The sequence below is a fragment of the Cyprinodon variegatus genome, unplaced genomic scaffold, assembly GCF_000732505.1.
Source record: "Cyprinodon variegatus isolate N-32 unplaced genomic scaffold, C_variegatus-1.0 Scaffold68, whole genome shotgun sequence".
In the NCBI taxonomy this organism is placed as follows: domain Eukaryota; kingdom Metazoa; phylum Chordata; class Actinopteri; order Cyprinodontiformes; family Cyprinodontidae; genus Cyprinodon; species Cyprinodon variegatus.
In genome coordinates, this window is record NW_015150521.1 from 1,168,693 (window position 1) to 1,185,915 (window position 17,223).

The window sequence follows — 17,223 nt, forward strand, 5'->3', positions numbered from 1 at the left end:
ACACTGTAGCTTTAAATTACATCATTTATTTGCATAAATTTTGATACATTACGCATTCTTTTATATGTTTTCTGTTCACTAAATATGGCTGATTATGTAAGTCAGGGTTTCAAGAACAAAATTCTCACGCTCATGATGCAGAGGTTTCAAAAACTCAGGTATCAAATATGCTACACTTGGCTTGAAAGGGTTAAAGGTGTTCATTTTGGAGCAGGTGTAGCATATAGAAAGTGCTGCTGGTGTTGTAGCCTCTCTCATCTCATGTCAGACTTAGACCTTAACGGTTTCTGGGTTGTTCATTAATTCTTGGTCATTCAAACCCATGCACTTTATAGAGGGCTTAATTAGATTACCCCATAATAAATTTCCACTTCAAGGTTTACTTGGATTGTTATTTATGCATTTTTTGTACCCTCCATAGATGAGACCATATATTTTAATATATGCATCCAATTCATGTTTTAAAAATCAAGCTGTGCTGTTTATTAGAAACTACATCCATCACAATTAATGTTTGAGTGGAAGGGTTGTTTTATGTAAGATTTTTCATTTTAAGATTCTATCACAGTTGGGTTTTAATTATCTGCAGTTGTCTGAAATAGATGTGTCTAAAAATGACTGATAGCGTGCAAAAGTACTTTGCTTTTGCAAGTTTACAAAGTGGGCAAGTATTTATAGATCATTCTGATTCTCTGACAGAAACTGAGAGCCATTTTAGGCTTTAAAAAGTCTGGTGAAGAAACCAGCCAAAAAGGCCATATCCTCATCCTTGTTTATCCCCTAATCATCAGAGTAGGAAGCTGTAAGATCCAATTTAAGCTTCAGCCATCAGACTCCCCACAGCAAAGGACAATATTTCTCTTCTTATTGATACTGAGGCAACTCTTGTCCCTTCAGTTGTAATTTGGGATGTTTTCAGTTTTGACTCTGCAGGGTATATTGCTCTGGACCTCTGTTACATCCTCCAATCACTTAGCTTGTTTGTTCCTCTGGTCATCATTTCAGAAATTACGAAAGCAAATGAAACTGAGTTTGTCCTTTCAACTTTACAAATTGTTTTCTGATGGAGCAGGTGCATGCACATTTCTTCTTTAGTGCTCAGTTAGATTTGTGAAACTGCAAAAAGATCCAACTTGCTTACAAGGTTATGAAATAAAACATCATGTTCTCTTTAATATTTGTTGTAATATCAAAAAGCTGTGTTTAAAGCAAGTGTTAAATACTTTGCATGAACCTTGTTTTGGGGGTTAAAGTAATTTCAGTCAGATGAATGATGATGAAATTGTGAGTTTTATTCAGGTTTTCTGGTTTTATTGAAGACTGATGATCATGTCACTTTATTTAATAATGCACTGAAAACATAATCAACCTTAAACTTTACATCCCAAGTGCATTCTGCCCAGGTGCTTGTAAAGAGATACATTAAGCAGATTTATACTTATTTGATCCTATTGTTTAATTGGCAGACCCTTATAGCTGAGCTCTAATAGAGGTATTAGAGGCAAAAATTTGCAAAAGATTTAAAGGATCAAATAAGTATGTAGAAGATAATATTTCAGTGTAACCAAAATGAAATTTGGCAATGTTACTAGTATCACAAAATCCGCCATGATCACAAGGTACCAAGACCACTGATAAAGATACTGTATCTATTTTGTCAATATAGCTGTGGGAATAGAAGTCCCAGACCTAGATGCTAGCAGACCACTATGACTAATGCCATAAGGGCACACTTGGTACTTGTATATGACACTTCACTGAAAATTATTTAGTGAGTAAATTCGTATACAACAGACACAGAGATGGAAAGGTAGGTGAGAAAGAAAGAGGGGATAAGAACTAAGGGGAGAGAGAGAGATAGAGACAGGAAAGTGCATATGAAAAGAGAGAAAATTAAACACAACAGCCAAAATAGACAACACAAAAGATATACAGTAACTCCTAGAAGTCTGATTCCACAACTTTAGGACATGAGATCAGAAAGCAGGGATCACAACAACAGCAAAAAGAAGACAACAGACAACCAAAGTAAACATCAAAAAAAGCTTCCAGAGCAGCAGCTTTTCTTAGATATCTGTGTGTGTTGAAGGCAAAACCTATGTTGATTACACAATATTATTGAGGGTGGTGTAAATCTGTGTAGTATTAGTGTGTATCCATAAACAACTTGAACAAAACTCCTGTGGTATGTATGCATGTGCATGCTCATGTATAAATGATTTACAAAGCTTCTTCAGAAGGAAAATATGCTTAATAGCAGGTGTGGGTGGCCCAAGACTCGCCCTACAGAGTCCTGAATAGAAAAAGAGGCGACGCCAGCCCCAGATACCCACAGGTAACCCAAAAAACTTTTTTTCTATAATCTATCCAAAGTGTTTTGGAATGCAGACTAATTGTTATTATAGAGATATAGCTTCAAGATGTTTTGTCTTCATGCTGTTATCCAACTGTGACAATAAATGCTATTCTATTCTATTCTACATCATATTTATACCACAAGGAAAAAGAAAGCCACAAAGTACTATAAAGACCCTACTTAAAAATCTGCTTTACTTTAGAAAGTATGAATTCTAAAAAAAATTTAGTTTTCTGTTTTTAGGTCTGATTATTTATGTATATATATTTCTTTATGCATCCCCCCACCATCATAAATGAACTCAAATTAAAGGTAAACCTTGTATAAACCTTTTAAATTCATGACCACGTTGGTGCAACCAAACAGTAACACTTCAAGGACTGCTGCATATTTTTTTCCAGAGATTTTGCAAATTTATATTCTATCATCCACATTTAAAGTACTTATATAAGCTTGTTTGTCCAAATAACCGTCCTGTCACTTTGCCTTCCATTAATTTATCTACAAAGGATATCCTGAAAAGATTATAACAATTAGACAAAAGAAGCTGCATCTTGCTGCTGTTATAATGCTAATAAAAATAATAGCAGGCGCTACATGGGACAGTCATTTTAGTTAGAGAACAATAAGGAAATGAACATGATTATCCTAGATAGCAATGAGATTGCATTAGTGGGAAGAAGGCAGGGATGTCAGTAGAGATTCATTTATGGTGAAACTGCCTCGGGGCCATTGCCTTACAGCGGGGCTTGTCTGATGAGTCAATCTGTCTGTCATTTTAATGCTATGCTGCTCGCTGGCCTCTTGTGCCGCGTTTAGATTCGCTCTCTTTTTAAAGCATGAGCACTTTTGATTTCACTCATTCTCTTACTTTGTTGTTTTTTTTCTTCTTCACATTGTGTGACTAAAACAGAACTTTTAACATTCGCTCTGGAAGCTTTTTATCTAACAGCAGCCTGTACAAAAGACAGGTCGGCTATTCACTCTCCTGATGAAAGGTTTGCCTTATTTAAACTCAATGAAATCCAAAAGCCAACAAAGCTGTAGGTAATGAATGTCTTCCGGTCATCTGCATGGTTGCTTTAAATTGCTGCTGCTGTCTTTCTCCATCACCTTCCTCATTTATACATGCTTTTCACTGTTATGATGCATGTTAGTGCAATGTTTGCTGCTAATGGGAACAGAAGTAGGAGATAATACTTACTTGTATTATATTTATCAGCACAGAATCGACTTAACCTGGGGAGCCATGTTCTCCATAACTGATGCTTTGACTGGATAATGAGGCCTGAGCATGGTGATAGAAATAGCAGTCAGAGTCTAGCAGACCGTCTGAAATGTCAGACTTTGGGAATATGGGTTGTGAGAGTCGTCAGTATGTCTAAACAGAATGCATGTCTTCCACTCTGCGTGTCCTCAGACACTTTTTACATCGCACAAAAGCAAGCATTCACCCAAACACATGCTCACGCACAGGCAGCCTCAGTTAATTGTGCCAAAGAGACTCGACGTCTGCCTTTTTACGAAAGCAGCGCGCAAGCCTTACGTACTGCGGTCAGCTTTTGTTTGTTTTTTTTTCCTCTGCCAGAAAAAGAGAGAAGAAAACTGCATGAAAAAGTCAAGAAGTAAAGAGGAGATTTAATTTCCAGTCAGAGGTTGAAGCTTCATGATGCTGCCGCATGGTGACAAACACTTTACCGTGATTATGAGAGCGTCTTCATGTGCCATGCCCTGCAGGGGGCAAAACGAGGACCTTACACACATACTCACACACGACTCGCACGTTATCACTCATCATTCTGTTGCGCTTTATCTGCCTTCCAATATGCATGTCTTCCCAAATGCACACAACATACTGATGCTTGAGTAAAATGCTCTTCCATGGACTCAGTTCAGCATGCAGAGGCAGCAGCCATCATCAATATCTTCAATATACATACTGGAATATAGCATAGAAACTGAAATAAAACTCAATAAAACAGTGCAAGCTGAGGCTGGTTTTGGTTTAATCTTATTACACTGAGAGCCCCGGGCTTCTCTCCTCCTATTTATAGCACCCTGAGAGAGAAGAAGGCCGCCGTTTATGTACACAATATCGCTGGTTTGTGCAACTGTGGCCATCAGTAGCAACGAGCATGACCAATTATAGACAGATATTGCATGAAATTTTATCTGACAAAGAACAAAATTGTCAGTCATCTGTGAAGCGAGCCGTCCTCATTTTCTGTCCTGGAGACAGATGTACGCTCCTGCCTTATATTTTCCACATTTACCTTATCTCAACTCTCCTTTCTAAACTGCATCCCTGTGGATTCTGCCTCTCTCATCCCACCTGTTTGATGAAGTCAACCCAGTTAAAGCTGACAATAGGGAAATTATCATAGCAGGGCTATCCTCTTCCTTCAAGATATTTCTATTTTGAATTCAGCTGACTTAAGCTCCTGCAAATATCTATCTCTGAATTTTTGCACCAAACAGCTGCTTGGTTTAGGGAAATTGCCCATTTAACCAGGCTCTATCTCTGCTGTGTATTGCATCAGAAAGCTTTTAGAATCTTCTTGAGGAAAAAACAAAACAAAAACAAGAAGCAACTCTCATTTGGGAGGGGGTGCCCAGAGATAGAAGTCGGTTCTGATCTCCGTCAAGGAATCCTCACGCAACAAAACTCCCAATCCACACAAGCAATCATAAAATAAGCCCTTTAATCACAAATAAACACAGAAATAAAGAAACCCAAGGCCTCATTTGTCCTAATTAGTCTGCCTTTGTTGGAGGTAAAATGCATTTCCCATTCGGCAGGAGTATCTTTCAGAAATCCCATCCAGACAGGGTAAACTATATAATGAAGAAACTTAAAGGAGGGATTTTTTTTACCATGGATCAAAGAAAATGAAGTGTCTTCAAAATGCCAAAAAAAGTAAGCTGGAAAAGAAGAGTGTCATAAAAAATACCACCCTGAACCTCTGAGCCATGTTTTTCTCCTCTCTCTGCCCTCTAACAGCCTGCACATTTCCCCTTAATGTGTGAACATGAGCATGACCTACACAAAATGTTTTGGCAGGTTGTATAGCTCACACTTGACTTAGCAGAGGTCAGGATATGGAAGAGAAGCTCTTTTAAAAACAGCGGAAACTGCAGTATGCATAAGTCTACAGCTACTCAAACAAACCTTAACAATGGGACTTAAATGTACTTTATACAAAGCATAGCAAAACATTCATAACTCGCAACCACAGATGTGGAGACATTTGACTGGAATTTTAATTATGCTCTAAGGAAAGATAAGCTGTTCAGAGATGATGGGAGGATGGTTGGAGCTGGTGTTGTCAAAAGTATCGATACTCAGCAAAAAGTGTTGATACTCATACACTATATCTGGAGACAATACTAAATATCAATATTAAACAGTTTTTTAATTTAACATTTATTTACACAAGGATTTAACTTATTGAACTAATCTCAATTTCTGTTGAGAAAGAACGTTCCATGTTGAGATTGATAAAGGTGAGTTTTTCATCTCAATAAATGTGTTTTTATGCTTTTTATTTAAATGGTAACAAAAATGGTATCGAGTTTTGAATATTTCCCTGGGTATCAATATTGAATTTAAAATTTTAGCATCATGACAACCCTAGTTGGAGCAAAATTTGTTATGATACTGTAAGAAATTCTGTTACATACCGCAAAAAAGACTCTAGAACATCAGAGATTTAAATACAGCTATACAGTCACTATGAGGAATGGTCGTATAAAAGTATTTTATGTTTAGCACTGTAAAAAATGTTAATCTAAGCAAGTAATTTTTTTCTTAAAATAAGTTTTCTTAAATTGAGCAGGTAAGTGAGATACTTTGACAAAGGAACAAGCAAATAAACTTTTAGAATAAGAAAAAAGCAATTTTATTGTCTTATTTTAAGTGCAAATTATCTGATTATCTTGTTCTATGGGTAAAAATGTTCATTCCATTGGCACATCTTCTTATTTTCCTGCCCATTTTAAGGGTAAATACACATTTTGTTTCATTTTCAGAGGTTTTCTTACAGTGTAGAATGGCCTTGTAAAGTTTAAGTATCAACCTTATTTAGAGTCTGGGAACACTTCAAACCTGACATCAACAAACATTCCCTACTCAATTGACTTAGCTTCAGCTATTTTATCAAGATAAATTTGCAAGTACTTCAGTATATAGATGAGGAAGACAAGACTTACAACTTTAATTGCAGCAAAAGTTACAAGATGTTGTATTAGGGAGCTTAATACAAATGCAGGAGATATTTTTTAGGTTTCTGATGCTAAAGTTTCTTTAATCCTTTTGAAATTTTAGTTTACAATTGAAAAGACATTGATATAGTGATTGATATTGATTGTTTATTGAAAAAACAATAATAAATAATGTCAAGCTTGTTACACAACAAAATGTAAAAAGGTTTAAAAAAAAAACATCTTTTGAGGTGAATTTTATATTTTACCTCTGTGCTTTTTGATGCTTTTACTTTTCTAGATTGCCGACCCATTTTTGTAAAGACTAAACTTTTGCATTTTAACCTGCTTTTATTTTCGTTGGTGAGTAGTAATTAATGGCAAATCTCTTCGAATATTTGATTGTAGGTACTTAGGAAGATAAAAGATTGAAAAAAATCTCCAAATATTAGTAAAAATATTGCTTACACCACAAAAGTAGCATAAATTAAGAAATAAAACAATTTATCCAGCCCTGAGCCATTAATGCTCCCCATGACACAGCGTTTAGCTTCTTTTTCTCACCGAGAATGTGAAACAGTCTTCTTTCCTTCAAGAGACTCAGACAGCAATCAGCATTCACTGCCTGATTTGTTTTGCCTATTTTCTAAATTAGCACATTATGAAATATTCATTGGCACATTTAGGGAGCTCTCATGCTGAAACTGTTTGTATTATCAGTATGTAAGCTCAAATAAAAGGACTTTCAGCAAGTTGTACGACAGGAGCAAGAGGGTAGAAAACAAAAACTCTTTTTGTCTTATAACCCTGCCTCAGCCACCCTCTCAATCTGTCTCTCAATAATGATGCACCCAGGAAAACAAATGTGGACCAACAATAGAAAATACAATCTGATCAAAGTTTTTTTTTTTTTTTGGTTTTGTCAGAAATGTTGGAGAAGGCCACAATGAACACAGTAAAGCCATCTGTCTGGTTCCTCCAAACAGGAAATACTCCTTTTTATGGCCGTCCAGTGAAGCTGACTGTGCCAGAAATTTTGGGCAAGAAAACTGTCCACAGGCAGGAGATCTGCCTGGGACCTGAGATGAGACGATGGCTTCAGTCGTCTCAGAGCAAGTTTCTCAGCACGAAGCGTAGTCTCCAGGTGCATGCCTTCATCCCTCTCAGCTCTGATTTGTTTTGAGCTCTTCTTTGAACTATACTCTGCACTTTCCCTCACCAGCCACACGACCGTCAGCCATGACGCTCCGCCACACAGCCTCACCACTTGCTTTTTCTGCTCCGCCGTGTGCACGCTTCACTGACACTCAGCTGACAGACGGATTGTCAGTCTCAGTCATTTAGACAGATCTTCACTAAGACAGCAGCCTAAAGCACGTTTCAGTGGGGGGTGGCCCACTCTTGGTAGCATCACTCCATTCCTATCATTGGTGAAAAACATTTTTCTCCCACTAAAACACAATGCCTGTTTCTGAGAGATCTCATCTTCTGGATGCACAGCGCTCTTGAAATGCAGGTTTTTCAAACCTGGAGTATTGTTCAGCATTTTTTTATTCAGTTGATGTATTTGCTCAAAGCCAAATTTTGAAAACTGCACATTGTGACATTTAAATCCTTTTTAGCATTGAGGACCTTTATCTTCGTTTAAAGAGGCCAATTTAATTTCAATCAAAAGATTTTTTTTTTTTTCACTCTCAGTTCCTCTTTGCCAATGGGGTGGAAGAATAAATTACTGCTACTGCAGCTAACAAGGTTTATTTTTTAATAAGAAGAACAAATCCAAGGAAAAACATGATTCAAAATTGGGTTTAAAGGAGATTTTTTTTTTTTTTACACTTCAGAGAAAATGGAAAAAAATATATTTTTTTCTATTAAACCAACATCTCTTTGATGTCTAGGTCTGTTTGAACTCTCTTTTTTAATGCCAGCTGATTTCCAGCCACATAAAGAAGGTGTTTGTTCTCAATATGCTCGTAAGAGAAGGAGGTTGATATCTATTTCTAAATATTATTATTTCTCCACTTAAATGTTAAGGTTTAAGATTTGATACGGCTTCAAGATGGGGGGTTCATTGCAAGGCACGGAGAAAGTCAAAGGACAAAAGACAGTGTGGAATGAAATTATGGATTCGTGACAGTGTGCTTAATGTTGCTGTAAACAATAAGGGGCCTATCAGAAACAATCGCAGAGGCTGCGGGAAGCCGTAGAGAAGATAGGCAGAGAGGGAATGCACAGTGAAAAGACAAAACGGAGAACCAAAAAAACAAAGATGGAATCAATATCCCTCATTTAGAGTTAGGTAAGGATCAAAGGCTGTCGTCTGAATGAACAAAAGACTGATTTAAACAATATTATAAGATAAGAGTAAATATGGCACCAGGCTTATCAAAATCCCAATGCTATCTCAAATGAAACGCAGGAAAGTGGAGCATAATAAAGACAGAAAGTTCAATAACAGGGAATTAATGGACATGAACACAATATGAGGAGTGACTATAAGGACTTGTTTGGAATCAAATGAAAGCAGGCAAGCACCATCGAACGGGAAGATAATGGCAGGGTACGGGTTGACTGGTTGTGCATCATGCTGCAGCTCTCTTTTGTTTGTTTGCTGCCTCTGGGATTGCTGCCCAGTCACACTTGTGTGCAAAAAAGGACCAATCACTGCTTTAATAAAATTCAGTGCGAAGGTAATTAAAATGCAAGGATGCCAATGTTTCCGCTGGGTTAACACAACCAGCTGAATGTGCAAAACCAGTGGCTTGACTGTTCTGCCAGAAGCTCCAAACAAGATGGGATTTTTTATATATAAATATTTTTATATATATACACAGGGAAGGACCTCAGGTGAAGGCTACATGCTCAGCCCTCAAGCACACACCTGTTTGGTGTCATCCCTGTGTTAACTTAAAGGGATTTCACTCAAGGTTTTCTATGATCTGCCTGAGCCGGCCAGTAGCGAGCGGCGTTCCAGCACACGCACCGCCTCCAGATACTAATTAGCTCTGAGAGTAAAGAGAAAGCATGATGTATTCACAGAGGAACACAATCTGTAGCTTAAACAGATGGTTTTAGCACACAAATGAGATAAGAGGTCCATTAGTTAGCGCTATTAAGACACATTTACTGGAAAGAACACCCTCAGTGTGGTGACTTCTTATTGTTTCTATGTAAATGTATGATCAACTTCAAGATACAGCTGTTAGGTAATTAGTTGGAGCTGTACAGCATTATGATCTAAATTATTGTGGTGGATGACCAGTCAGGCAAGAAAGAGAAAGAAATCTGAGTTAGATTTAAAGCTTATTGGGAAAAAAAGAGAAATACCATTTTAAGATAGCCTGAGGAGGGTGGGAAGGAAAATAAGGAAAAACTTTGATTTGAAATTGTTACAGATAACTGAACAGAAACCGGGCTCTCTGCAGGGATTCAACTTTGTGAAAACTTCCCTTCTTTTCGGCACTTCTTTCTCACTTTATAGCACCACAGTCCTCAAGCAAATCCAGAGGGTTTTGCTTCATATTTACACACTTTACAGTCTGTAGGTTTAGCCTGTATTTAGACAGGCGGATTAAATGAAATCTATAAAAGCACAAATCAAACAACCACAGCAGCAGAATTGTAAGATAAGCTGCTGTTCTGTGTTTGTCAGCTCAGTTTTCTGTCACTTTCCAGAGTGCGTAGAGGACATGGGACCTGATGACTGATACACACATATTAGCATCCCCGTATGGAATAGCTGATGAGATGGTTGAACAAAAGGCATCAGAGATGCAAGGAGGAGGCAAACTGACACCCTTAGGGAGAAGTTGATTGCCACTAAGACTGCCATTTTGTACGCAATAAGATAGGCACAAAAATAGACAAGCAAAAAACAACTGCAGAAAGTGATTCTTCAAAGGATTACGCAGAAGAGTACCCAGATTCTCTCATTCCCAGACTCAAGAGTGATAGGAACAGTTTGTATCTAGGGTTTCTGTCACATCTCAATCTTTTTCTCTCTGAACCTTGAGTGAGGCTACCCCTCCAGCGGCTATCGGAATCAATGATCTGTGGAGCTGCAAGATGAGGTCTTGACCGACCCCTCTTTGATTGAACTGCCTGCTCTTTTGAGGCACTAAGGTCAAGCTCTGGGTCAGCCAGTTTTCGAGAGAACCAAGGACTGATTATGGCCCCCATTCTCTGCTGTATGAGGACACTCAGTCTTTCTCCTGTGATAAGATTGTATGCTAAAAATAAAAACATGTTTTGGTCCAGAAATTTACATATGCATTGTCAGTGTTAATATAGTAATATCAATACAAATTTTAGCTATTTTTTACATTTTAAGTTCCATTTTGGCCGTTTTTCCCAGTGCGGGATGACTGTTACTGATTTGCTTAAACTAAGACTTGGGCAAACAAATGTAAATTGTTTATCTACTTTCATCTACTCAATAAAATAAAGTAATAGATGCATATACTAAAAATATAAATGTACCTTTTACTGATGTTTGGCAAAATGGCCTTTACCAACTTAAATATTTTAAGATCTTGTTGACATGATATTGTCATTTTCTAGAATTTTTTTGACTAAAATGGTAGTATAATCAATAAATCAATGAGATCAACAATCTCTGCCATTCAGATGAGTCTAGCACTACTCAGTGACTGAGGGAGCAAACATGAGTGTATGTATGCAGGAAAACAGCTAGGAGTTGGAACAATGGTTTTATTATGGACAGCTGCTAAAATTTTCATGAATTAAGATACAGCTATGCCATCGCATTGTGTTGCAGCTTTTTTCTCCAACCCGCATAAGGATGGCATCGGCCTGTTAAGTTTCATAAGGGTGCTGAGCTGCTTTCAAAATTGGGTGAAGCATATCAGATGAGATTGGAAGAAGTTGGAGCTGTCCGTGGTATCTCTTTTGAGGAAAATTGTGAGAAGGGAAAGTGAGCAGCTGTCAACAACTGTACATAGGGTGCCCAATCCAACATTAGCTGGAGTTTGAGCCACACACTGACCAGTTGTTATTAACAAACTATTAATGTTACTCTCAGCTCTTCCACTTCCAGCTGAGTTGCTAAGGTAAAACCACACAGTAATGGGTTTTTACTAGCTATTTATCAGAGTGCTACTAAATATACCATATTTGTGTTAAAAATAAGCCTATTTCATTTGTAACAACACACTTTAAAGTTTTTATATTAAAGAAAAAATGACAACAAAAGTATAGCAAAAACATTGCTAACAACAAGATGCTAAAAAAAAAGATTGATATAAATTGTTGCTACTTTATGAATTTGTTTTTAGGTTTTATAAGGGAGAGTTTGTCTCTGCAGCTATCTACTTTTCAACCCGTTTAATTGTATATGATGTAGAACTATAAATTATTTTAAACAGCGCCAGTGTATAAATATGTTTGTAGCTTTATTAGCAAAGGCCTTGTAAAATTTTGATTTGTCTTCAGGGATTTATTTGGAAAATATTGATGTGTGCATTCATTTTCCTGTATGATTAAGTTTGAACAGTGGAATACACTTTACCAAAAACAAGGTACACCAGGGTACTGCACAACACAAACAAAATAATGAAAAAAATTCCTTTAAAATGTTAAACAGACACAAGTAGAAAATAATGCATTAGTCTGAACAAAATCATGTAATACAAAATAATGGAAATAGTGAAAATTAAAAAGCCCTATTTATTCTAAAACCAAGACTATAGATGAGTATTTAAAATCAAATAAAAAGTTTTAAGATTATGAGTTGAATATCTTAAATCAGATTATGTAACTTTGAGTAACTGCAGATATTTATGGCGTCAATTTGCCCTTTCTTTACAATCTTTTATGCTTACTTACATTTTTACCTTTGCAGAAAATATTCTTTGACTTGTCACTTTCCTTCTATTACCCCTGAATTTCTCTATTGAGGGAAAATAAAGGGTATTTCTATTCTATTATTTACACTTTAATGTATTCTTAGATTATTCCAAAGTTTGGGCATGGAGAGAGAGCAGGAAAGATCACCTTTCTTAAAGCCTTATTCACGCTGAAAATACCAGGTTATGGTGTGTTTTTCAAAGATGGGTCGGCTCGGTATCAATCGGCATTTGGTTCCCTTCCCATTGGCAAAAAAAGCTGGGTCTAACCCCTAGAGTGCAACTCTCTGTCCCCCCACGTCTGGTGACATCATCCAGCTGGGTTAACTTTGATACTGTCACCAGTGTGACAGAAATCAGGAAAGTAAACAATGGAGGGCAACATGTAAGGAAGCCAGGGCGTAATAAGTGTGCTTTATTATTTCGCTCTATTATCTGTCCGAATCCCTCTCATAAGTGCTGCGCCATGTTTATCGAATGTAAATAATGTTGTTTCGGCTTGTTAGATCAGACGTTACTGACGCGGTGTGGCAACGTCCATATGTTGCGTTCAATGATATCATGTAAATACAGGTGTCAAACTGGTGTTCCCAATGTATACCGATCAAAGTTGAGATGATTTTAACGCAGGTCACTTGCCAAGTCGTTTGACCTGTGAAGACATGTGACAGTGAGATGTTTGCAATGCCGCTAAAAGCTGATTGTTTCTGGGTTTAAATTGTTTTTTTTGGCCAGTGGGAAAAGGGTATAAGTGTTTGTCTGACTCTGACCTTAGTCTTCTTGTTGATATATTGCATTTTAACTACAAGGTTTCTTGTTAAAGATATGATCATGCAAGACCATACTGCTGAAAAACGTAAAAATGAACTCTGTAACTAACGGGGTCATCAAAGTACAGGTAGAATTGGAGTTATTAAGTATATTAACATATTAAGTATGTTAACATATAATTTGGAAGTTTGTTTTAAGACCCATCCCAAAGATTTGTTGAGGTTTGCTAATATAAAAATTCAAATTCACCCAACGTGATGGATTCCTACAAATCTATAAATATTCCGTTGAATCTTCAGAAGCTGAATTTAAGATTTCACACCTGGTCCTTGTCGTTCATCCGCCCAGCTATAGGGTCCTCATTTTTTTGCATCCTACTCATGTAAATAAGAGTGTTCAGAGGTTTTTCTATATATGCTGTCTGAGCTGTTTTCTATAGGCCGGATTTAACCTAACATAGCCATGGGCTACAATCACAGAGATGCTGCATCAACATGGATTTTCATGAAAGCTAATAAAAACAAAGCCAGGATGAGGCATCTCCTCAAAGCATTTTCCATCCGATCATAATGACAGAGAAAGACTTAATTTTCCTTCTAATACTGGAGAAGGGCTGTAAGAACACAACAGAAGTCCCTCTGTTCTCCCACTGATGTGAGAAGAGATAAAGTCAGGTTTAATAGCAACCATATGGAGTACAGGTCATGCACCAACCTGTGCACAACCCACACATGGAGGACTCCATACACACATATGCACACACCCAGCAGACTGTATTTCAACCTTACTCTGGACACGCAACATTTATCTGGCAACCGTGGCCGCTCCATGCATTCCTGACCTGTGGGTATCACAAAAACACACCATAAATCGTACACTACACCTATTGCGCTACGATCCACTGACATGAACATGCACAGTTTGGTGTTGCACAGAAAGCTGTACTGGTTAGAATCAAATTATTTCCGTCTCTCTCTTTCTCTCTGACCGCCCACATAGAGAGGAGGGCAGGCTGAGTAAGTCCCAATGCACTAAAGATTGGACTGCCTTAGCGCGTGTCCTGGGGTCTCAAATACATATCCGGCTATCCTCTAGTCAGCTGGACATGTTTCCTATACTTCCAGGGGCCTGCTGGGATGACCGTCTGTGTCATTAAATAAATGACAAGGGCAAACGGAAAAAAAAAAAGCCACGAATGCCTTCTCTAACTGTCTTTTATCATTAGTGTAAACTTCTAATCATATTCACAAAAAAACACTAGAAATCCGACTTAAAACTGAAAAATCAGCATAGGCCTTGGTTATTCTCACACAAAAAATGAGTCACTTAACTGCAAACCTACCACATATTGAACAGACTGTGCATACCTCACTGAAAAGAAGCAACTAAGAAAAGGAAAAGAACTGCTTCATTCCTGTTAAAAGGTGAATAGACCAAATGTTTGAAGACAAAGTGTTGAATCAAACTCAAACTGCTTCACGATTCACTTAATGAAAAGACTTCAGTCTAATTTTATTGGTTAACAAGATACATTAAGGCTTATTTGTTTTTCAAAAAAGCAGCTTTGCAGGGATTTATGCTTCCTGCAGTTAGGCGTAGTGAGATTCTTGTTTTTTTAGCTTTTTCTTCAGTCCGCAGTGCCAGTCAAAGTCCTCTGCTTGATGCAATAAATATATCTCTGTCATATCTGATCAGAGAGAAGCCATGTGGGCCAGATTAGATGTTGTCTGAAACCATCTGTGTTGACAGTGTGGTGACACATGTTCAGGTAGCGCTGCATAATTTCCCTCTCATCCTATTACATGTATTTCTTTTTATATATATATTTTATTTATTTCAACCCCCTCAGAGGGGTCAGAGGTCAGGGCAGTTTCATATTTGGGTACTGCCATGCGCTGCCTTACTTTTGCTCCACCGCCCACTCATAAGGCCTGGAGCGCGCTCAGTGGCACTGTCGCTGAATTAGGTGCGTATCGTGTTACCTATCTGCAGTTACATGTAACATGTGGATGCTCTGTAAAGCTGGTTCTGGGATTTACAGATGATTCCGCCTAACGAGTGGGTGGAATGTTTTTTTTTTTTCTGTTTTTTTTATTTATTTATTTATTTTTTGCATTTTACTACACATCTGTCTGCCCAAGGACTTATAACGCACCCAAGCCTCTGGGTAGAAACCCCCGCATATGGGTTAACCCTTCAGATGCACTGCGTTATTACGCACTCATTAAAATGTCCCACTCTCCACCCCACCACTACCCCTCCTTCCCCGTTTACGCATATGCCTTGTGGGCTGCCATGGTCTATTATTGGGATGGTTGGGATGCGCACTGCTCCCCTCTTTCGCCTACCGTTTGTTCCCGATACAATTTCCGATGGATGTGTTTGTGGTTCCGTGGAAGGAGGATGGCCAGGACATCCGAGACTTCTTCAGTCCCGGTCGGTCACTCGTATCCACCGCATCTGAGCGCTCCATGTGCCGGTGGTGGTGCCGGTCGGTGTCGGAGTATCCCCGGTGTTTGATTTTAATCGGGGTCCGGGGCTGTCTCCAAAGATGCTGGGGAGGTTTTAGAGTCGCCTGTCCCTCACGAGGAACCGGGAGAGACAGGGAAAGGCTCTTCTTTGAACATGGTGGTGGTTCCATCATTGTGCAAAAAATCAAATATAATGGAACTAATATCCCCCTGTGTACTTATCGATTAAATGATATGGCTGTAATCGTGTTTTTCAAGCAAAAAGCGAATGGTTTCATGTCCCTCGCTGCCACTTGATCGAACAAATCAAAGTGACCAAGTCCAGCACAGCCCAGGTCTGAACCTGGTTTTCTGAATAACATCAAAAACTGTCACAGTGATAACCTGTCAAGCCATCCAGAAAGCCATTAATCTCATTGTTTTCGGTGGTGATCAATTTCGGTTTATCCCAGGTTCTCCTTTCGCCTGTGATCCTCAGTAGTATGGGCTTTTGGTGATGAGACACCGGTCCTGCTGCGTCTCCTGAAGTTTGACGCCTCATCGCCCATGGCGCACAGCCGGATGACAGTGTTTATTTTGGAGAATTTATTGCTTTTTATCAGCCTCTTATTGCAAAGACACGCTGGCGCTGGCTCCTCTCCCTGTGTGTTGCGCTGTTATTGCTGTGCGTGTCTTTCCGTGGAGCTAAAATCTTCAAGCCAATTTCAAAAAGTACTTCATCTATCACGATTCATGTGGAGCTACGGCATCCTTGTGCGCAAACTCCGCTCTGAGGTCTCCAGTATTCCCTCCAAAAAGATGACCATTTGTATGTAAGATTTAAAAGTGGACTCTGTTAACCACTCTGAAATAAATAAATCAGAATAGTGCAGAGATTTGTCCAAAACCCAGAAGCAATCCTTTGTTCTCAGTGGTCCAGTTTCCTCCAGATTCATGTGTTTAGTCCAACAGTATCATAAAAAGCACAAACTGATAGTTGCTGAGCTTCAGTCATCATTCTCTGTATGGACCATTATCTCTCCATCTTCATATTTGCTTGGAGTTCGACGACAAACATTGGCTTCATCACAGCGCGCCCTTCCCCTCTCTATCTCTCATTTTCTCTCTCTTTCTTACTCTCTCTCTCTCTCTCTCTCTCCCTGTGGTTCGTGTTGCTTTTTGCGCGCATCCGTTATGTTGTGCCCCATGCCCGTGCACTGCGCATTTTCCTATCAGAAAACAAACCCTATTGTCTTAATGATATCCAGTTTTGTCATAGAGGGTAAATTTGAAAGCATTAATCTATTTGCATGAGCTTATCAATACTTTAACATGGTTTTGTATTTAAGAAGGATATAACCACAAATGGAAAGGTGTTTTATATTAAAGCACCATCACAAAGCAGTGCAATTATGTTTTAGGATGGAAAGCACGTTTTTTTTTTTTTTGTTGTTGTTGTTGTTGTATTTCTTTCTCTTTTTGTATTTAAAAAAAGGTTACCATGCATTTGTTTTAATGCATTGATTGACTGAGACAGACATGATCATGAATATCAATCCCATGCGACTCCTTCTGAATGTTC

At 38.3% G+C, this 17,223-nt stretch overlaps 1 protein-coding gene across 2 annotated transcripts in view; it reads right to left on the reverse strand.

The window, feature by feature from the left end:
* The window catches only part of LOC107083082 (cAMP-specific 3',5'-cyclic phosphodiesterase 4C-like), a 62,636-nt gene extending 45,893 nt beyond the window's left edge, over positions 1–16,743 (reverse strand). Inside the window, exon 1 of one of the 2 annotated variants that reach the window (XM_015372044.1) lies at positions 15,540–16,743. In XM_015372044.1, coding sequence (XP_015227530.1) covers positions 15,540–15,835 — 296 coding nt within the window. In that variant the 5' untranslated portion in view covers positions 15,836–16,743. The remainder of the gene's footprint in view (positions 1–15,539) is intronic. The other variant, XM_015372043.1, reaches the window with a different exon arrangement.
* Positions 16,744–17,223: the final 480 nt, after the last annotated feature.